The following is an 18,100-nucleotide window of genomic DNA, read 5'->3' on the forward strand; positions in this document are numbered from 1 at the left end:
ATTGTACAAGCCATACGTCACAAGACATATATATACACTCACACCCACTCTTTTAAGTTTAATTTGTTTATTTAATTTTGATTTTCTTATACGTCACAAGACATATACATACACTCACACTCCCTCTTCTAAGTTCAATTTGTTTATTTAATTTTGATTTTTGACTTACACGAAATTTAAGAAAATAAAAAAAATTTATAAATTTTATGATCTTAAACAAATAAATCGGAACAAAGGCGTTTTCTCAATTATACTTTTCATGCATCCATTTATAGCAAGATTAGTGAACTTATTTTGTACTAGGTTTCTATCCAGAATTTGACCTACATACTTTGCTAATGTTTCCCCTACAGGAAATGAATGCTACTGAGAAAGTGAAATGAGCAAGCTGCAAAAAAAAAAGGGGGAGGAGGAAGAGCCCATCATGGAATAGTAGATTCATAGAAAACCACGAAAGAGAGGGTAATGCATAGTAAAGCAAACTGCTCATTAATCTTGTTACAACACAAGTCTCGAAAAAAATTTGAGGCAACATGTCCATTTTTGTTAAATATCTTATTGATGATTACTGAGAAAAAACACCACTGAACTGTATTGTCATCCCTGTTCTTGCACTACCACCTCACCTGCAAAACAAGCAAAAGTCAGTTTTCAATTTGCAAATTCTGCTGCCAATTTTCCAAATAGAAACAACACTCCTGGACAAGTACGATGAGATGCAATATATTCCAAATTAGCAGCGTGGACAAGCAATTTCATCTTGCTAAATCTTGTTTGTCAAAAATTAAACGCTCACGTGAATAATTAGATATTGCTTCAGGAGCCCGGTTGTTTGTCCCTCGCTCGATCTCCTGCTTCAAAAGAAGCTTCACTACCAAGCCGACCTAGTGGGGGCGGCCTATCCGGAGACAAAGATATACTGTAAATCTCTCTTCCCTTTCTATGTAGTAGTTCATTAGGGTAGAAGGTTAGTAGGTAGTCGAGCGTCGTCCAGTTTCCCATATGAGTATTGCCATTATTACTCTCCTACTAACTTATTCTTCGATTTTATTGTTACGTGTTGTTCCCTTTAATTCAATTATTGTATTATATGTTGTTGCTACTATTCCCTTCTCCATTATTATTGTATTTCCTTCCCATACTTGTTTTTGGTATGCTTCACTTGAGACAAGGGTCAATCGGAAATAGTCTCTCTACCTTCACAAGGTAAAGGCAAGGCTGCATACACACCACCCTCCATAGACCCCACTTGTGAGATTACACTGGGTATGTTGTATAACAAAACTGAACGAAACAATGTTTAAGTGCCATTTGATTCATGGAAACCTTGCAGCAACTATCTAAAACAATATGCAACTGAGATTGCAACCCAGCAAATCAAACACATTTAGAAAGTAAACTGCATCTTTCATATGAGAATTTTTATAGGAGCAGACCACATAAACCGAGTAAACAAGGTGCAACTAGAAAAGGTTATGAGCTGAAAGTGTGAGTATTTCAGTTTTAAAAGGTCATAGGATTAGGGAGATGTCCTATTGGACCCTTAACACTAATAAACAAGGTGCACTTGGGGGATTTTAAAATTAGTGTCATTAAAACTTTCAAAAGAGTCATCCCTACCCAATAAAAAAACTTGAGTCACATTTCCTCAAATAAAAGACTCAAATGTCACCCTTAATCAAACGGACCCTTGTTTCTATTAGTTTAATAATGTGTTAGTTAAGTAGGTGCGGCAAGTTGAAACAAGGCCAGACTAATAGTAGGGATGATTGAATACACAAACCTGAACATTCCAGTAAGGTGGTAACATATTAATTTGTTCCCAAATAGCTTAAGTTGATAGCTAGCACAAGTAAAGGAGATCAACCCACACTTGTCTCGCGTAGTTGTGCAATGAGGTATAGAAGTAAGAATGCATATACTCCTCTCATCTTGTTTATAAGGTCCTTTAACCAAGGGTGGCCTTTAAGTCTTTTCTTTAAGAAAGGTAATTCAACATTTTTTTATTGGGCAGGTGTTTTCAAAAGCCCCCAATTTTTCCAGTAGAATTCAACTTCTTCAATAAATAGTTGCAACAACTTCGATAATTGTTGCAACATGCAGCAACTAACAAATACTGAGTTAATCAAAGACACTAAGCAAATTAAAATTTCAATGGGGGAGTTGCATAGGTTCTATTATTTTGTACAGCAATTGGCATTTTCCTTATTTTTGTCTTTTTAAGGATGTATCCAAAATCCTTCAAGAAATGGTATTAAAATATTTAACAGCAAACAAGGGAAGAAATTCGAGAGGACTCAACACTTGATGCAAAATCATTGAAAAGGCATTATTTGAAGTGTTGTGCATAAAGGACAACAGGAAACCAAAATACAGAGAGCTTGAAGGAAGTAATAGCAGACATTGGACACCCTTTGACACCTACACCACTCAAATCAAAGACACAGGCAGAGACATTACTTCATTACTTTGCATAGGAGAAGACATCCTCAATTTTATGACAGGGGCACATCTAACTACTTGAGAAAAGCAACTCCGATTCCACAAGAAGCAAACACTTTTACGACATGACCACCTGAGCATATAAACTCTGATTGCACAAGAAGCAAACATCCAACAGTTGGATGAGATAAAGGACAAGTGAAAACTGGTGTAACTAATGAGATGATTGAGGATTTGAGATAGTTTGTACGATCAATACTAAAATTGGTGAGCCTAGTCTTCTATCTTAAGGTACACATTACACACCTTCAGGACATAGTATGAGAGAAAATCTAACATGGAAACAAGTAGAGACCCGAGAGAACTCACAGTTTAATTTTTGACAAGATACTCGAAAGAACTCATAGCTGATGCTAACATATCAAAAGAGGCACTAGCTTCAACCGTTATACTATAATCTATTCACCTAGAACAGAAAAAACACAATTGGCATAACTATGATGCTTGAAAGCAGTTTAGTGGACGCTACACCACTTTTGGAAACACCAACCCCACCCCCTCCCACCCACCCAAATTAAATCAAGCATCTATGGAGCATCACCAAAGACATTTCTTAACATAGGATCATACAATCTCCAATCTATTACAACACGAACGTATTCAAACACTTGAGCTGTTTCGCATCACCAAAGATATTTCTTAGCATAGGATCATACAATCTATTACAACATGAACGTATTTAAACACTTGAACTGTTTCGCATCACCAAAGGTATTTCTTAGCATAGGATCATATAATCTATTACAACATGAACGTATTTAAACACGTGAACTGTTTCACATCAATAAGACCTAATTCATCAACAACAGCAAAAAAGTGTCCCTCTTTCGGATCACTAGCATATCAATGAGACCCATTTCATAAAATTAAGAAAATAAGTAAACCCCACCTCTTTCAAGCATATCAAATTGGATTCACAAACACAAACTTCAAACAGTTGATTGAGATAATAAAGAACCACAAAAATCGTACCAAAAGAGACAATTGGGGTTCACTACTAGCACGACCCATGTCGAATCTCAGTGAGAGTGAGAAGCAGCGGCTGAAGAGGTGGAGTGAGAAGGGGTAGACATCTTATTGTAAGCAAATTCGCCAACACAGTAGATGCTGAAGGCTACGACAGCGATGCCAAGGCCAGGGAAAGCATGGCGGAATTGATTGGTCAGCATAGGATGCTTCCTCCACTCGTCCCTTCTCCTGAAAAACTCTCCGGTCGTTCCCAATGGCTTCCCCATTTTCGATCTGTTCTTCTTCCTCTTCTTGATTTTCACCCAAATTGATTGTTGAATGAAGTGGAGCACTGACTTTCTGAACTTCAAGATTGGTTCCTTGGAATTGGGCCTTTATATTGGGCACTATCATAATTTTGTAAGCCCAATTTGTTTGGACTTAGACCCTCTTTTGTTTCTTTTTCTTATGAAAATATTGTCTTTTGGTCAAATCCAATTTCTTTTTAATGTTTGTAAGAAAACTTGAAATATTTGTTGAAAAATTCTTCACATGTTTTAGAAAGAAAAAAAAAAGTCTACATACATTAAAAAATAATTAAAAAGGAGGATAGTCTTGAAAAGGAAAGGTTTTCTTAGGCTAAAAATTAAAACGTTGCTAAGAACTAAGAAGGAGAGAAAAATGATTTCTTATTTTTGAGATCAATTTAAGTGATCGATTAAATATTTAATAATTTTTTTAACTATGGAGTAGTTTAAGAGAACTTTTAAAAAATCTTAATCAGAAACAAAAATCGCATTTAATTCAAAAAATTGAAACATCAAAAATTACATTAGGCATAAGATATGGTATCGTTTGGCCACAAATATATTTAAAAATTAGTGTTTGATCATATAATTTATTATTATTTGACAAATATATCTGACAAACATCCAAATTATTAAGTTTTAGAAAAAACTAGAATTTGGATCAAATTAGAAGTGTTCAAATTTGACAAATTTATTGGACCAAAAATTGCTCAAAGATAATATTTAAAGGATTATTTTAAAAACACCACAAACCTAATAGGCCATTTTTTTGCATTTTTCTAGTAGGAAGGCATCCCCATTTTTCACAAAGTTTTTTGGTCTTCATTCCCTTTGAAGGATCAACTCAAATATACTCCCTTTTCAGTCTTCTCTCCTTGAGCTGAGGGAGTAAAGTACAACAATATGTCTACTCTTCAATTGGGTATCACCCTTTCTTCTTCCTCTCCAATGTTCTTGGCAACTAATTCTCATTTACCCAAAAATGCCTTCCCCTCACTCTCACTTTTTCCCACAAACTTTGTAAAGAATCCTTGCAGAAGAACCTATAGTCATGGTGACCCAAGAATGGGTCTTTTCAAGATTACTTGCTCTGCCACCTCAGAAAATCTTGACAAGGTTATGTGTCATGGGATGCAATTAAGAAAGAACTCTTCTATTTTTGAATGAAAAATTGAATCTTGAAAATTGGAATCTTCAGGTGTCAGATGTAGTGGTGCAGGACAAAAGTGTTTCTGTGATTCTTCTTGCTGGAGGGAAGGGGAAAAGAATGGGTGTAAGTACCATGAGTTGAAGAGGGAAATAACTTGTTTTGTTGTTTTCTATTACTTGTAATTCTATCTTCATTGTTTGTGTTGTTTTGAATTCAACATGTTAGTGTCTGTTGCATCACTACCCCATGGATTCATGTCTTGAGCATCTAAAATTTGATGCATAATGTTGCTAATAACTGTTCTCTTTTTCAAGTCTTTGCATATTTTATTCCCATATCTTCAATGTCTACAGTGTTAAAACATTCTTCTGCGAGATGATGTTGTTATTATATTTTGTTGGAATAGGCAAGCATGCCAAAGCAGTATCTTCCACTTCTAGGCCAGCCAATTGCACTGTACAGGTAAAGTAAAACTGTTCAACTTGATTCAATTACGACGAAACCTATCTAAACAAATTTCCCAGTACTAGACAGTAAACATAAGTTACATCTTGAGACTTCTGAAATTTATGCTGTGGCGAGAAATAGTAAAGTTTGCATGAATTCACGTCGGCAATAGATGAATATATAGCAGCATGGTCTAGCTAATGACGCCACAAAATCGGTAGTCACAGGCAGGACCTCTTTTCTTCAATTGTGTTTGTTTGATATTTGACACAATTTGTATGTGAAGTGGTGCAAGTCATGATGGGTAAATCAGAAGAGAGATGGTCGTTTATACGAACTTAACTGGATGAGTGCAAGTCTTGAACACTGATACTATTGAGTTCTGTCTATCAATTCTCAGAAAGTTATCCGAACTGTTAGACGACCAAACCAAGTACCCCATTTTTATTTTACACAAACATTGGGCACTGCAAAAACTAAATCCATTTAATGTAGAAATTTAATTGTGTTGAGACCACAGTTTGGAAAGAAATCTTTTGTATCTACTCAAGCAGTTCAATCACATATTTGCCTTTGTGGTGACAATTTATTGGAATGTTGCAGTTTCTACACTTTCTCCAAGATGCCTCAGGTGAAGGAAATAATTGTGGTATGCGATCCTTCTTATCAAGACATTTTTGAAGGTATGGAGTTCCAATGTCTTTTAGTGTGTGTGTGTATGTGCAGCCAATAGAAAAATAACCAAGAAAGCAATGAACATGCTCTTATCTTCCTTATTCCGATTGCAATATCTATAGGAATTTGTGCTGACACTAAGGTAATTATATAAGAATTCTTCATTTATTTCATAGATGTCAAAGAGCATATCCAAGTCGACTTAAAATTTGCATTGCCTGGAAAGGAAAGACAAGATTCTGTATACAGCGGACTTCAGGTACTGCTGTATGCTATTTCAAATTGTATAGGTCTCATATTTCCAAATTTCAAAAAACAAAGTTGGTTATGTTCGAAAACTTAATTTTTTCTATCTTTTACCAAGGGCCCTTTTTCAGCCTTCATTCTCCAGAATATGTAGTTAGCCAAATATTCAGTCGTATCATGGTTGTTTGTACTTAGTACATCAACTTTTGGGAGGGAATATTGGACTTATGTCCTGTAAACTTGGCTTCTATTGCTGATTTCATACAGAATAGGTCATGTAACAAAGCTATTAACTAGTTATCTAGTAGTTCCTGTTTCATTTGGTCTTGTCTAAGGTGCTAAAAGTGTTAGGCTCTTATGTGATCGGTCCTCGCTGCTCAGTTTTTGGCCTTAAGATTCTTTTATCTCTTTTCTAATCCGAATAGGAGTGATATGTTGATCTCATTTCAAATGCTATTGAAATGTTTTGACTTTCTAGGGAGAACAACAAGTGGCTAAAAGCTTAAATTCAAGAGTTACCTTTTCCATTGCATTTCATCTTTCTTTGATGGTTTGGATGTCAACATGTGATCTTGAGTTATGTTTGTTCAGTTCAATTTCTGGTCAAAAGTTTTTGCATTCACTCCGTAGTTAAAGCTGAACTTGTGAAATAGCTTCATCTTATCTGGTTCCGCGTATTGTTTAGATTTGTGTCATTATTATGTATGCAGTAAGACAATGTTATGGCTCATGGTATTTTTCAGTGGTGATTGTGATTTTTAGAAAGTGTTGGTGCTTTGCATGTCAGGAAGTTGATTCAAACTCCAAACTTGCATGCATCCATGACTCTGCAAGACCTCTTGTACAAACTGAAGATGTAGAAAAGGTTTGATCATTACATAATCTTCTCCTCCTTTAAGCTCTTGGCTTTGGCAAGAGCTTTCTGGTACTGTGGGAAGTACTCCTGCCGAATCTAACATGAATTCTGCAGATATCCATCTTCTTTATCTTTAATTCTTCATCACATAATATGCAGATCATTGACATTATATACGCCATATGTATGTTTAAGATTCTGAAAGACAAATCTTCCTTTACTCTTTTCCAAGAATCTTCTCTGCAGGTCCTAAAGGATGGTTGGCTGGTTGGAGCAGCAGTTCTTGGCGTTCCTGCCAAAGCAACAATCAAAGAGGTAGCTCTTAATTATTGTTAGTATCCTCACTATATCTGATTTATATTAAAATAAGAAGCTTCAGGTGGCTGACCATCTCCAGTGAGAGAATGAAATGGTAGCAAATTGATGCATGTTCTGAGTTTTATGTAGCTTTTCCGTAAGCAGATATTCAAGTCTATAATTGCCTGTTAGAGACGCCAGCTTAAATTTCTATGAGACTTTCTCTTTTTGCTATCTTGGCAGGCCAATTGCTCTAGGCTTTTACTGTGGAACTATTAGGATGACGTGTTACCTGTGTTTTATTTCATCTATATCAATTTGCATAATCTCCTAAAAATATTTCAGGTGCTTCTAAGTTGTAGCATGGTACTAATAAGTCTCAATTTTTGTCAAAATCTTTTTCACTTTTATTATTGACTATATGCATTATCACTATTATCACCGTATGGTTATATCTGTTTGATATTTGTTTAATGAGAAGTATTTCAGGCTGTCCTAAAGTTGCTGTCTAATACTATTTCTCCTTTAATTTCTCTTGTTGACAGAACTTAACTTAGGTATTATAGTTCTACTAAAACTTTTGGAGGGAGATAAAATGCATATTTATTTAGTTATATAATATGAAAAGTAAGACCACATTTTATAAGACTCAGGATCCTCATTACTCATTAGCCGTGCTTTAAATATGATAGTCAAATAAAATTAAGGCATATGCTAGGAAATTTAAATATATCCCTCTATCTTGCTCCTCCCCTATTTGACCTGACTGGCATGAATGTAAAACTGTTGACAGGAATGTTGATAAAGCATCTCATTTTAGTGCATTGACATCGCACATAAGGTCTTCCTCCTTATAATATATCACTTTTACTTGGTTCTGATAGATCTAATAAATTTCTTGTCAATTCTGGTGCAGGCAAACAGTGAATCTTTCGTTGTGAAAACTCTCGACAGGAAAACACTTTGGGAAATGCAGACACCTCAGGTAGGAAGCCTTTCTATTTTTGAATTTCTTCTGCACTTGCAGAGACCATTAAAACAATTTTGCCTGGCACAGATAATCAAGCCTGAGTTGCTTAAGAAGGGTTTTGAGCTTGTCAACAGGTAATCTTAAATTCATGTCTCTAACATCTTTTGACATTCAATATTCAACAAGCTTGTGCTTCTTTATCAGAGTTTTCAATGAAACCAAATGTATAGGATGTTATCCAATATTTTTACCATGATTATGCAAATAAGCATAATTTTTATTGTTGAAAAGCTTGAGAATGACACAGTTTAAAATATACAACAATAACATAACCAGTAGCAGTTTGAAATACGTCATTTATATTTAGGCGGCATGATAAGCCTGGGCCAAGTGGGGTTAGAAACAAATTAGTTCTCAAGACTTCCACGTCTTGGTTCTGGCCTTTGGTACATATTTCTCTAAGTGAACGTCATTTGTTCGCAGCCCCATTACATATTTGCTTTTTATGTCCATCAAATTTTTTCTGATTTTCAAAGAAGCAAATATGTTGTAATGTTACCTGATTGAAGATAGTACTTTATTTTCCGTCTTATTTTTTGGCATTGAAAGAACAAAGATTGTACTACATTTTTATCTTAAAGAAACCTTTCTAATTTGAATAATATATGGATTACATCCCCCCCCCCCCCCGGGTTGAGTTTGTTGCACTTACTCTCTTGACCTTTCAAAATACACGCATAACCTCCACTTCTATGATGGACTAAAGTACTATTTGTAGTTTTCCCTTGAGTAACAAGTGGGTCTCTCTCATCTAACATGAGGGTAAGACTAGTTCTTGGTCAGTTTTCCTTCAAAATAACCTTGACCAAATGAAAATAAAGGATTAGGAAACATGAAAAGAAACAAAAAATGCCAGCTCATCCATCTGCCCTTCTTTATCTCCCCTAAATGGAAGAAAGGTGAATTAATGCGTCAAACTAAAAAGGGAAAAGAAAAATGGAGGAGATAAACAAATATTAGCCGTTCTTATTTTGTTTGCTTATTTTGTGTCTTTTAGGGAAGGACTTGAAGTAACAGATGATGTATCAATAGTGGAGCACCTTAAACATCCTGTATATATAACTGAAGGCTCTTACACTAACATAAAGGTAGCCAATTAATCCTTATTGACTTTTTGGCTCATAGTATCCTGCTACTGCACTTTGAGCTTCTTGTGGACGTGAATATATATGTCAACATCGTTATGATTTGCAGGTGACTACGCCCGATGATTTGCTACTTGCAGAAAGAATACTGCACATTGAAGAATCTTAGAGTCTCAAATTTTCTTAGGCTTTTTTTTTTTTTTTCAAACATTATATTTCCCTGGAAATTTGTACTCTGAATAGGTGAAGTTAACCTTTCACAGAGTTCTCAGAAAATTGAGTCTTGTAAACTTTTTGGCAAAAGAAAGTAACATTCTTCCCAAGGTCTTAGTTCATGAATGAGAACTTGGCAAAAGTGTGCATATGATGAAAATTGGCTTGTATATAGTTACAAGCATGGAGAAATATTTAAGTAGAAAACGGTTTCTATTTGGTACCAGCAGAAATGCTTAAATTACGGTTGTATTTTAATTTTTAGAGTCTTAGTTTACTCTATAAGGAATTATTTTTTGCTACTGTTTAAAATTATATATTACCAGCATCATATTTGGTTGGTTAGAGAATTTTTGAATTAATAGTGCAAGGCTTGGACGGATCAGGTGTTTTTGCCTCCACCAGAATTTAAATTTGAGACCCGATGATTCAACTCACTTCATTGACTATAAGACCACATTCTTGGTTTTCTTCCCTTTTTCCGTGTCCTGCTTGTGTTTTAGGTAATAAAGTTCCACTGGGTAGGTTGTTTTTGTTGTAAAGAGGTAATAAAGATGTACTCAATGGTAAGAGAGAAATGTTCCTTAATCGACCTTTTATTGATTTCACCAAACTGACTGGACTAGAGGGAATTTCAGAAGCCCAGAGCAATAACTTTACATAATCCTTTAATGAGCTTGAAATCCATGAAAGAATAGAATGGCCGCACCAGATGGAATAAACACAGAAAGGCCAACTAAAAGAAAATGAGCATTCTAATATCTGGGGCTTCATTGCTATCTTCTCAATCTACTCTCTGTTCTCCTTGATTTTGCACACTCCCCAAACCATAAGAATCGCCCACCTTTAGGTGGTCGCACAGGGGTCCCTTGTTTAACCTGTTAATGTTTAAAATGTCATGTATGTTTCTAGTTGTCTGATTATAGAAACAAATTATATAGATTGTCCAAAAAACATACCTTGCCTCTTCTTTGGGGTCTGGTGTTGTTCCAACAGAAACAACCTCCAGCTCCAGACCCTGATTCATAACCCCTACAGACAAGCCAAACAGAGAGTTAAAGATGCAAAAAAGAAAAATGGAAACCTGCCAAATTATAGAGCTAACTTTCTAGGATGCAACAAGGAAATGGATATGGCTCATATTGTTTAGTATCCAACACATGACATATGTATTCATTTGAAGCAGAAGATGGGGGTGGGTATAGCAATGAGATATTATCGTTAGATAACCAGGATCAAGCAATTGAGTTAAAACCAATAGTAAGAATCCATATAAAATTGCAAATAGAATCTATTACCAGTCGTTAGATATTCATAAATGAGAATAAGATGCTGAACCAATAAGCAGTGTCTATCTTTCTGGTTGTCATTGCATCGGAAAAAATATACTGCATTATGTAAGTATTGACATCGGGTGACATGTGTATACTGAGATAAATTATGAAGAGATAAGTGCAATAACTTACATGCTCTCTTTGCTGAAATTGCTGGCATATATGCCATTATGCAACAAACTTGGTGAAATGGGATAACTATCACCCTTCTTACTGGTCTGATCCTTCTGAGCTGCCTTCCCATCAATCATCTTCAGACTTCTAATTTCCTCATTTAGATCATCATGCCAATGCTGGGAGGATAGTTCCCTCGAATTCACTGATTCTAGTTGGTTGTTGTGATAAAGACCATCTTGTGGCAGGACTTGGTTCCTCTCAGGCTTTAGGCGACTCATTGATCCAGGTGTGCCTTTCTCCATTGCTTGTAACCATGCTGTTTCTAACCTCTGCTCACGTATGATGGATTCTATTCTCTGCACTGGAATTTCTGAGATTCTCTCTTTAGAACTACTTGTTCCAGCATTTCCACTTGCTGACTCAAAAGGTTCAACCATCCTGCTTTCAGAATCATTAAAGCTTCCTCTTGATACCTGTAGTGGATCCTGATTCGAGGAAACTACTGTTTCCCTCTTCACCATATTTTGTGAACCCATCTGTTTTAAACCTCCAGAATTGATCAATGTAATTGGCTTTTCACTGTCACCAGATGTCTCCCCATCCAGTAGCAGAACAAGTCTAACCTCTACATTGCTGCGCAAAATAGTTTCAAATGAATTTGTGATACTGCTAAGAAACCTCTCTGCTCTCAATTTAACCTTGCTATCACGAAAGGCAATATGAGCAACAAAACCACCTGAGACAAGAGGTCCAAAGAGTTGATTAGTCATATGCAGCACAGCAGTTCTGCACAGTATTGTGTAAGTTAGTGAAATGAGTAGATTGCATCACCATTCTTAGTGAACCCACGAGTAGATTTTTTACTCATTTTAAGTATCACAGAAATAGAAAAAGCTGAACTTAGACTTGTTCTTTCTCTTATTCCTTGAATTTAAAGGCACTCTATTTTGACCTAGCTGATCAATGATAAGATAACCTAATTAGAGACTTAGAGACAAAGCTATCTTGTTTTTCGTATCCAATTTTGATAGGTTCAAAATCAAAAGGTTTAATTTTGACTAGATTCTATATCTACCAGCTTTAAGTCTCAAATATTACTAACTTGAGTCATAAATTTTTTATTTTTTTTTGCCTTCAATAGCTTTATACTTTAAGAATCGGATTGACATACTATATGCCATTTTGTGCAGCAAGCGGAAAACAAGTAAATATAGTGCCCACTGCCTTCTCATCCCAAGTTCCCTCTACCAGTAACTAGAGAGTCGAGTTCAGCTTCAAGTTAGCACAATGCAGTATTGTGTATTACTAATTAATTCAACTATTAACAATTGGGAGAGCTGAAGATCACAAGAGAACCAGAAGACCTAATTCAGTCCTATACTTGTGGAGCAAGAGAAAATTTACCTTCAACTTCAGAGATCGACAGAAGTGTTCCACAAGTATGAAGCAGTTGCCTCAAAGTGTTGGAGTGGCATTTATCAATGCATCTGATCCAGATATCATCCAACACGTTTGTGTTGGGGCACCTAGATGCTGTCTTGCTGTCTTTAGTGTCATTATGTGGACCACCCAATGCCTCCCCATTCATTGATGAGAGTGTCAATTCTCTACTTGCTGAGTTTCGACGGTTGGCTTTTGCAAAAGATGAGGGAGAACCTGACTTACATGGTGCATGGTGAGCATCAGTTCTCTGCCTCAGGGATATAGCTTCTCGAGATGTACTAGAAGGGTCTTCCTCTGTTGTCTTAGAGCTCAGTCTGTGACTACTTCCTGAATGAGTTCGATCTAGTGAAGTAGCAGAACCCAACTGTAGCAGGGTTGCTGTAAACCAAGTCGAACGTTCACTAGAAACCCTAAGTTGTTTCTCTGCCTCAGAAAGAAGTTTTAGTGCATGCTTTAATCTATCCAGTTCTGTCTCGTTCACTGAAAGGTGGATCCAAGCAATTTTAGAAAGTATTTAAAAAACTGATAACCTAGAAAAAAGCTTCTGAAATTTTCAATAAAAAGCCTACATTATCAGATCAAAAATTGGAAATTACATAACAAAGAGACATAGACACAGAACTATTGGAAGTGATGCAAGCAGTAGGAAAAAATGAGTTATTACTTTATCAATTCATTGAGGCACAATGAATTAATCACTTCATGAATATAAGTAAATAAACATGTGGACACATCCATGACCATCATAGACAATAGAGTTTAAGGTACAAACTGCAGACTAAAACTGTATTTAGACTACTTAAAGAACTGCACTAATTGTATGTGATAAGAAAAATACCACAAACCAAATTTGAATGGCTTAGAGAACTCAAACACTGGGACTTGTAGAAAGTGACTATTACTGTTGCTCTTGCTCAAGTTTGACAAATGTTGAAACATTCAAAAAAAAAAAATGTAAGAGTAGTCACGTTGAAAGGTACACAGAGTATTAACAAATTATGTTTCTTTAATACGTGGAACAATTTGACCTGATTGCTGTCCTTTATTTTTGTTTTTTAACAATTTGACCATGTTGCATTTCTCAACAATCATTTCCATCCATAAATGTAAAACAACTATATGGTAGATCCTATTTCTCAATTTGTTCTGCTTTTTCCGTTGAATGTTTTTTCCTGTCACCACGACCTTTTAGAACATCCAACACAGATTTTCACAACAGATGATATTTTCTTACACTCCCATACCATCCTATTAAGCATGCCATATTTGCAGTTTCAGCACATTTGTATTTTCAATGTCCAGGAAGTTGGGGAACATCTTAAGACATTTGAACAAACATGTAAAATAACCACATTTTACACATCTGACAGGTTCTAAATTAGACAGTCTATGATATAATCTTTTCCTCTCAACCAATTTCACAGGCTAATTTGAGCTACCGCATCGGTATTTCTTCTAACACTAAATCGTAAATCAAAGTAATTCCTCAATCTCTATACTCTTCTAAAATTGTCCCGTGAATGAAATGGAGGGAGTAGCATATTCAACTTATTCAATTCATCTAGATACTGAATAAAGTAAATAAATATGGAAAAAGTAAACCACTATTTGATTCTTCAAACTAGGAAAATGGACAGGGTGGCTCCTCTACTTTCTAAAACCTTTTAAGAGTTACCCTGTTGGCATTGCTACTCAGTTAATTAGACAAGCCAGTGAAGTTTTCACACGGTTGGCTTAGGTCAGGCAAAATTTGATAAATTTTGAGATACTGAAATTGCAGTCATAAACATGAATCTAGTGTCTTGCGCACAATATAAGTCAAAGCTTGCGAATAAAAGATCAAACAGAAAGGAGAGATTCTAAGGGTGAACATCTGCTACTTACAACTTTTACCAGAGGAATCAGTTTGCTTGGCATCAACAATTGGATGAGTTCCCGCAATTATATCCATGATGAGAGTAGCCAATTGAGACATCAAAACTATTGGATCAACACCTGAATCCAACAATTCCCGGGCTCTTTTTACTGTTTCTGCAGTATCTGATGACATGGCTAGCTCCAAAAGTTCCAGTAGCTTCTCATCTGAAACCACACCAATCTAGGGAACAGAAGAAATATCAGGAAAAAGGTTTCATGCCATGAATGGGAAAAGAAAAGGAAGAAATTAGTCTGGAAAGTTGTAAACAAATACATCAAACTCACCAGATCATTTACCAAAGAAGTAGTGATTCGTTTCCCCAACAAACTGAGCTGGTCTAACATAGTTTCTGCATCTCGAAGTGATCCATCTGCATTTAAAGCAATCAAATCTAATGCTTCTGACTCCACATCCAAATCCTCATCAGAAGAAATCTTCTTTAATCTGAGAACAATATCACCATCCCTAATTTTATTGAAGAGATACTTCTGACACCGAGACAATACAGCACGAGGCACATTATCAAGATCGGTAGTTATAAATATGAAGACAACCCGTGGTGGTGGTTCTTCAAGGAACTTCAGAAATGCTAGCCATGTCTTTGAAGGCAGCAAGTGACATTCATCAACAACAAAAACCTTGAATCCTGAAGATGATTGCTGACTCGCTGCCAGATTCTTCAGAAGATACTTAACTTTATCAATTCCTTTTTTGTTCGTCCCATCAACCTCTCTAAGATTCTTACATTTCCCCGACATGAAATCTGCACATTCTCTGCAGACACCACAGGGTTTAGTTTCTTCTGTGGCAAGGCAATTTAAAGCAGCAGTGAAAATTCTTGCTGTTGATGTCTTTCCAGTCCCTCGTGGGCCCTGGAAAAGATAAACAGGGGCAATCCGTCCCCTGGAGATTGCATTGACTAAGGACTGAACAACAATGTTCTGCCCTATTAATTCCTCGAAAAACATTGGCCTGTACTTCTGGCTCAGACTTCTGATATTTTCCGGGGAGCCCTCCTCTCCATCTTCTCCCTTCAGTGCCACCAGCTCTAGTCCATCTTGACTTCTGCAGCTAGTAGACCACCTCTTCCCGTCCAGCCTACTCAATGCCTCCAGATCAAGTTCCCCAAAGTTTGTGGAGAGCTCATCATCACTGTGTCCAGTTCCTATTGAAGAGAGTCCTTGTCCATCACCATTAGTTAGCAGTGGAATGAGGCCTTGAGCACCAATCCTCGAACTGTGTCTCCTCTTGGTGTAACCTAGAGAGGACCCGCGCTGTCTTCTTCGATTCATAGTTTGACTGCCACACAGAATGCTGCTTCCCTTCCTCCTCAAAGTATCAGAAAAGGATGGTGAATAACAGCTCCCACACCCACCCCTATATTTTGGTGTTGACCTCCTGGACCAACAAGGAATCCCACATCCCTGTCGACCAGGCAAATCAAGCTGATCATCCACCTCATCATCCCCATCATTGAGAGAAGCCGTTGTGGCATCCCATGACCCAACGGTACTTGGATTTCTAATAGCATATCGGTTGAAAGAACTTGTAGACAATGCAGGGGTGCTATATGTATAAGACGAATCCTCCCTCCCACTATTCCTCAACTTAGATGACCAATAAGCTCGATTCCTATTCCTAAGCTTAGCAAGCAATGGTGAAGCTGCAGAAATCCTCCTTATATCCTCAGAATTACAATAATCCTCAGTATCATCAGATTGATCAACCAAACTCGTGGAATCATCCCTCCCTGTACCTAAACCCTCGGACGCTCTTCTAGAAATCCTACTGGGAACAATTTGCGGCTGCAACTTTTCACCATGATGTCTTAAAATGGCACTAGAATAATTACTTCTATTTGATTTTTTCTTCATATTCCGTCTAATAGATGGCATAAAGTTAGTATCTTTACACTTTAAAATCATTGAAGCATACCTATCGCTTACATAAGTATCACTCTTGGAATCATTTCCACCATGCCGCGCATCGCTCAAACTATCTTCCACACTCTCCTCTGGAGTTGATGAAGACCCATTATCATTGCCATTTCCAATATCTTCCTCATCACCTAGTTTTCTACTTCTTTCACTCTCAGACTTTTGTGACCTCCAATTATAAAGAAACACTTTTTTCTCTTTCCCATTGTTGCCAGTGGCACCATTTCTATCAACTTGCTCAAAGATAGTTCCTTTAGCATCAAGGGAGCCACTGATTTGGTGCTTAGTAGGATTACTCCCCTTGTGATGATGAAAATAATGGTGTTTTCGCGCTTCTGCTGCAGCTACAGATCTAGCAGAGTTAAGTGGAGAACGCCAAGAGGAACTGGTCCCTGGATCTCTCAACACTTTAGCAGCTTTCTTGATTTGGGTCAATTCTTTTTTCAAATGAAGATTACTTGGATCAAAGCCATTCCCAACAACCCCACTATTGCTACCACCACCACCACGACTGCGCATTTCCGATGACATAGTGTATTTTTTATTCAAAGTGACCAAGAAAATAAGTGAAATGCCAAAAAGGGTTCATTTATAACACCCCATTGTACTCAGAAAAAGAAGAAAGGGACCATAACTAAGTGAAATGGTATGCTCAGATCTGACAAAAATGGCTTTTTTCTTTATAAAGTGTGACAGCAATGAATTTGTCCTTTGAAAAGAGGAGATGGGTAATGGCAAGAATGAAGAAAAATGTAAAGACAAGTGAGTTAATGTGGGGAATTAGGGACTAGGGTTAAGGTTAAACTGGTTATTAAGGTTATAAAAATGGCAGCAGTCAGTAGTAGCAGCAGAGAACAAGAAGTAAAAAAAATCGTAGAAATCGAAGAAAACAAAATGAAACAGAGAAATTTCCCTCCAAACCCGCCTAAGATAATTGGGATATTTTTGAAGAATCAATTTGTATTAGTAATAAAGATTCTCATTGTTTATTGTGGGCTTCTTCGTCTTTGCTGCTTTTTGCTATTGTCCTTTTTGTTACTCGCTCTTTGACCTTGTTTTAGTCCTAACTACTATGTTTTCTAATGCACGTAAAGTACTAAACTTTACTTAATTTTGGTTTTGTTTCTTCTTTTTTTTGTCCTTAATTAACATCCTTAAAATGGTGATTCGTTGTTACACACCCCAATTTAAGGTTGTTTTTTAAAAAATAAAATAAAAAAATCTTAAATCTATTTTTAAAAAAGTTCGATACTAAATCTAAAATAATACATAAAAATGGGTAATCAAATACTCATTAATAAGCCGAAAGTTCATATAGTCAAATAATTGGGCTAATAAGAGATAAAGAGTTTTTGAAGCCATGATATGTACGTGTGATATCCCATATAGTTCAACTATTAAAATTTATTACTTCGTCTGTGTTAGTTCATATGATAATATAGAGTTAAAATTGAGTACTTTTTTTATGATATTAATGAAAGTGGAACTCACATTTGTATATTGTATTAATGTTAGTGGAACAAAATATAAAGATAATTGTTTGATAGATAAGCTATCAAATCAATTGAATAATTCAGTAAACTTTAATTTTTTA

At 36.2% G+C, this 18,100-nt stretch overlaps 3 protein-coding genes across 3 annotated transcripts; 1 reads left to right on the top strand and 2 right to left on the bottom strand.

The window, feature by feature from the left end:
- Positions 1–422: 422 nt before the first annotated feature.
- LOC129885972 (NADH dehydrogenase [ubiquinone] 1 beta subcomplex subunit 3-B-like) lies at positions 423–3,822 on the bottom strand. Its single transcript, XM_055960470.1, has 2 exons — positions 3,475–3,822; positions 423–626 (listed from the first exon to the last, which is right to left on the bottom strand). The coding sequence occupies exon 1, from the start codon at positions 3,735–3,737 to the stop codon at positions 3,522–3,524; it is 216 nt and encodes a 71-aa protein (XP_055816445.1). The 5' UTR covers positions 3,738–3,822; the 3' UTR covers positions 423–626; positions 3,475–3,521.
- Positions 3,823–4,536: 714 nt separating this feature from the next.
- Positions 4,537–9,980, top strand: LOC129885975 (2-C-methyl-D-erythritol 4-phosphate cytidylyltransferase, chloroplastic). The gene is made up of 11 exons (XM_055960474.1): positions 4,537–4,874; positions 4,957–5,031; positions 5,315–5,370; positions 5,959–6,038; positions 6,207–6,289; positions 7,064–7,141; positions 7,379–7,447; positions 8,346–8,414; positions 8,487–8,533; positions 9,457–9,547; positions 9,654–9,980. The coding sequence occupies exons 1-11, from the start codon at positions 4,662–4,664 to the stop codon at positions 9,711–9,713; spliced, it is 921 nt and encodes a 306-aa protein (XP_055816449.1). The 5' UTR covers positions 4,537–4,661; the 3' UTR covers positions 9,714–9,980.
- A 344-nt stretch (positions 9,981–10,324) lies between these two features.
- On the bottom strand, positions 10,325–17,495 carry LOC129885973 (protein STICHEL). The gene is made up of 6 exons (XM_055960471.1): positions 14,854–17,495; positions 14,536–14,749; positions 12,613–13,131; positions 11,224–11,944; positions 10,717–10,789; positions 10,325–10,635 (listed from the first exon to the last, which is right to left on the bottom strand). Exons 1-6 carry the CDS (start codon positions 17,035–17,037, stop codon positions 10,534–10,536), a joined length of 3,813 nt encoding a protein of 1,270 aa, XP_055816446.1. The 5' UTR covers positions 17,038–17,495; the 3' UTR covers positions 10,325–10,533.
- Between the last annotated feature and the right edge of the window lie 605 nt (positions 17,496–18,100).

Source organism: Solanum dulcamara, chromosome 4 (genome assembly GCF_947179165.1).
Source record: "Solanum dulcamara chromosome 4, daSolDulc1.2, whole genome shotgun sequence".
NCBI lineage: Eukaryota > Viridiplantae > Streptophyta > Magnoliopsida > Solanales > Solanaceae > Solanum > Solanum dulcamara.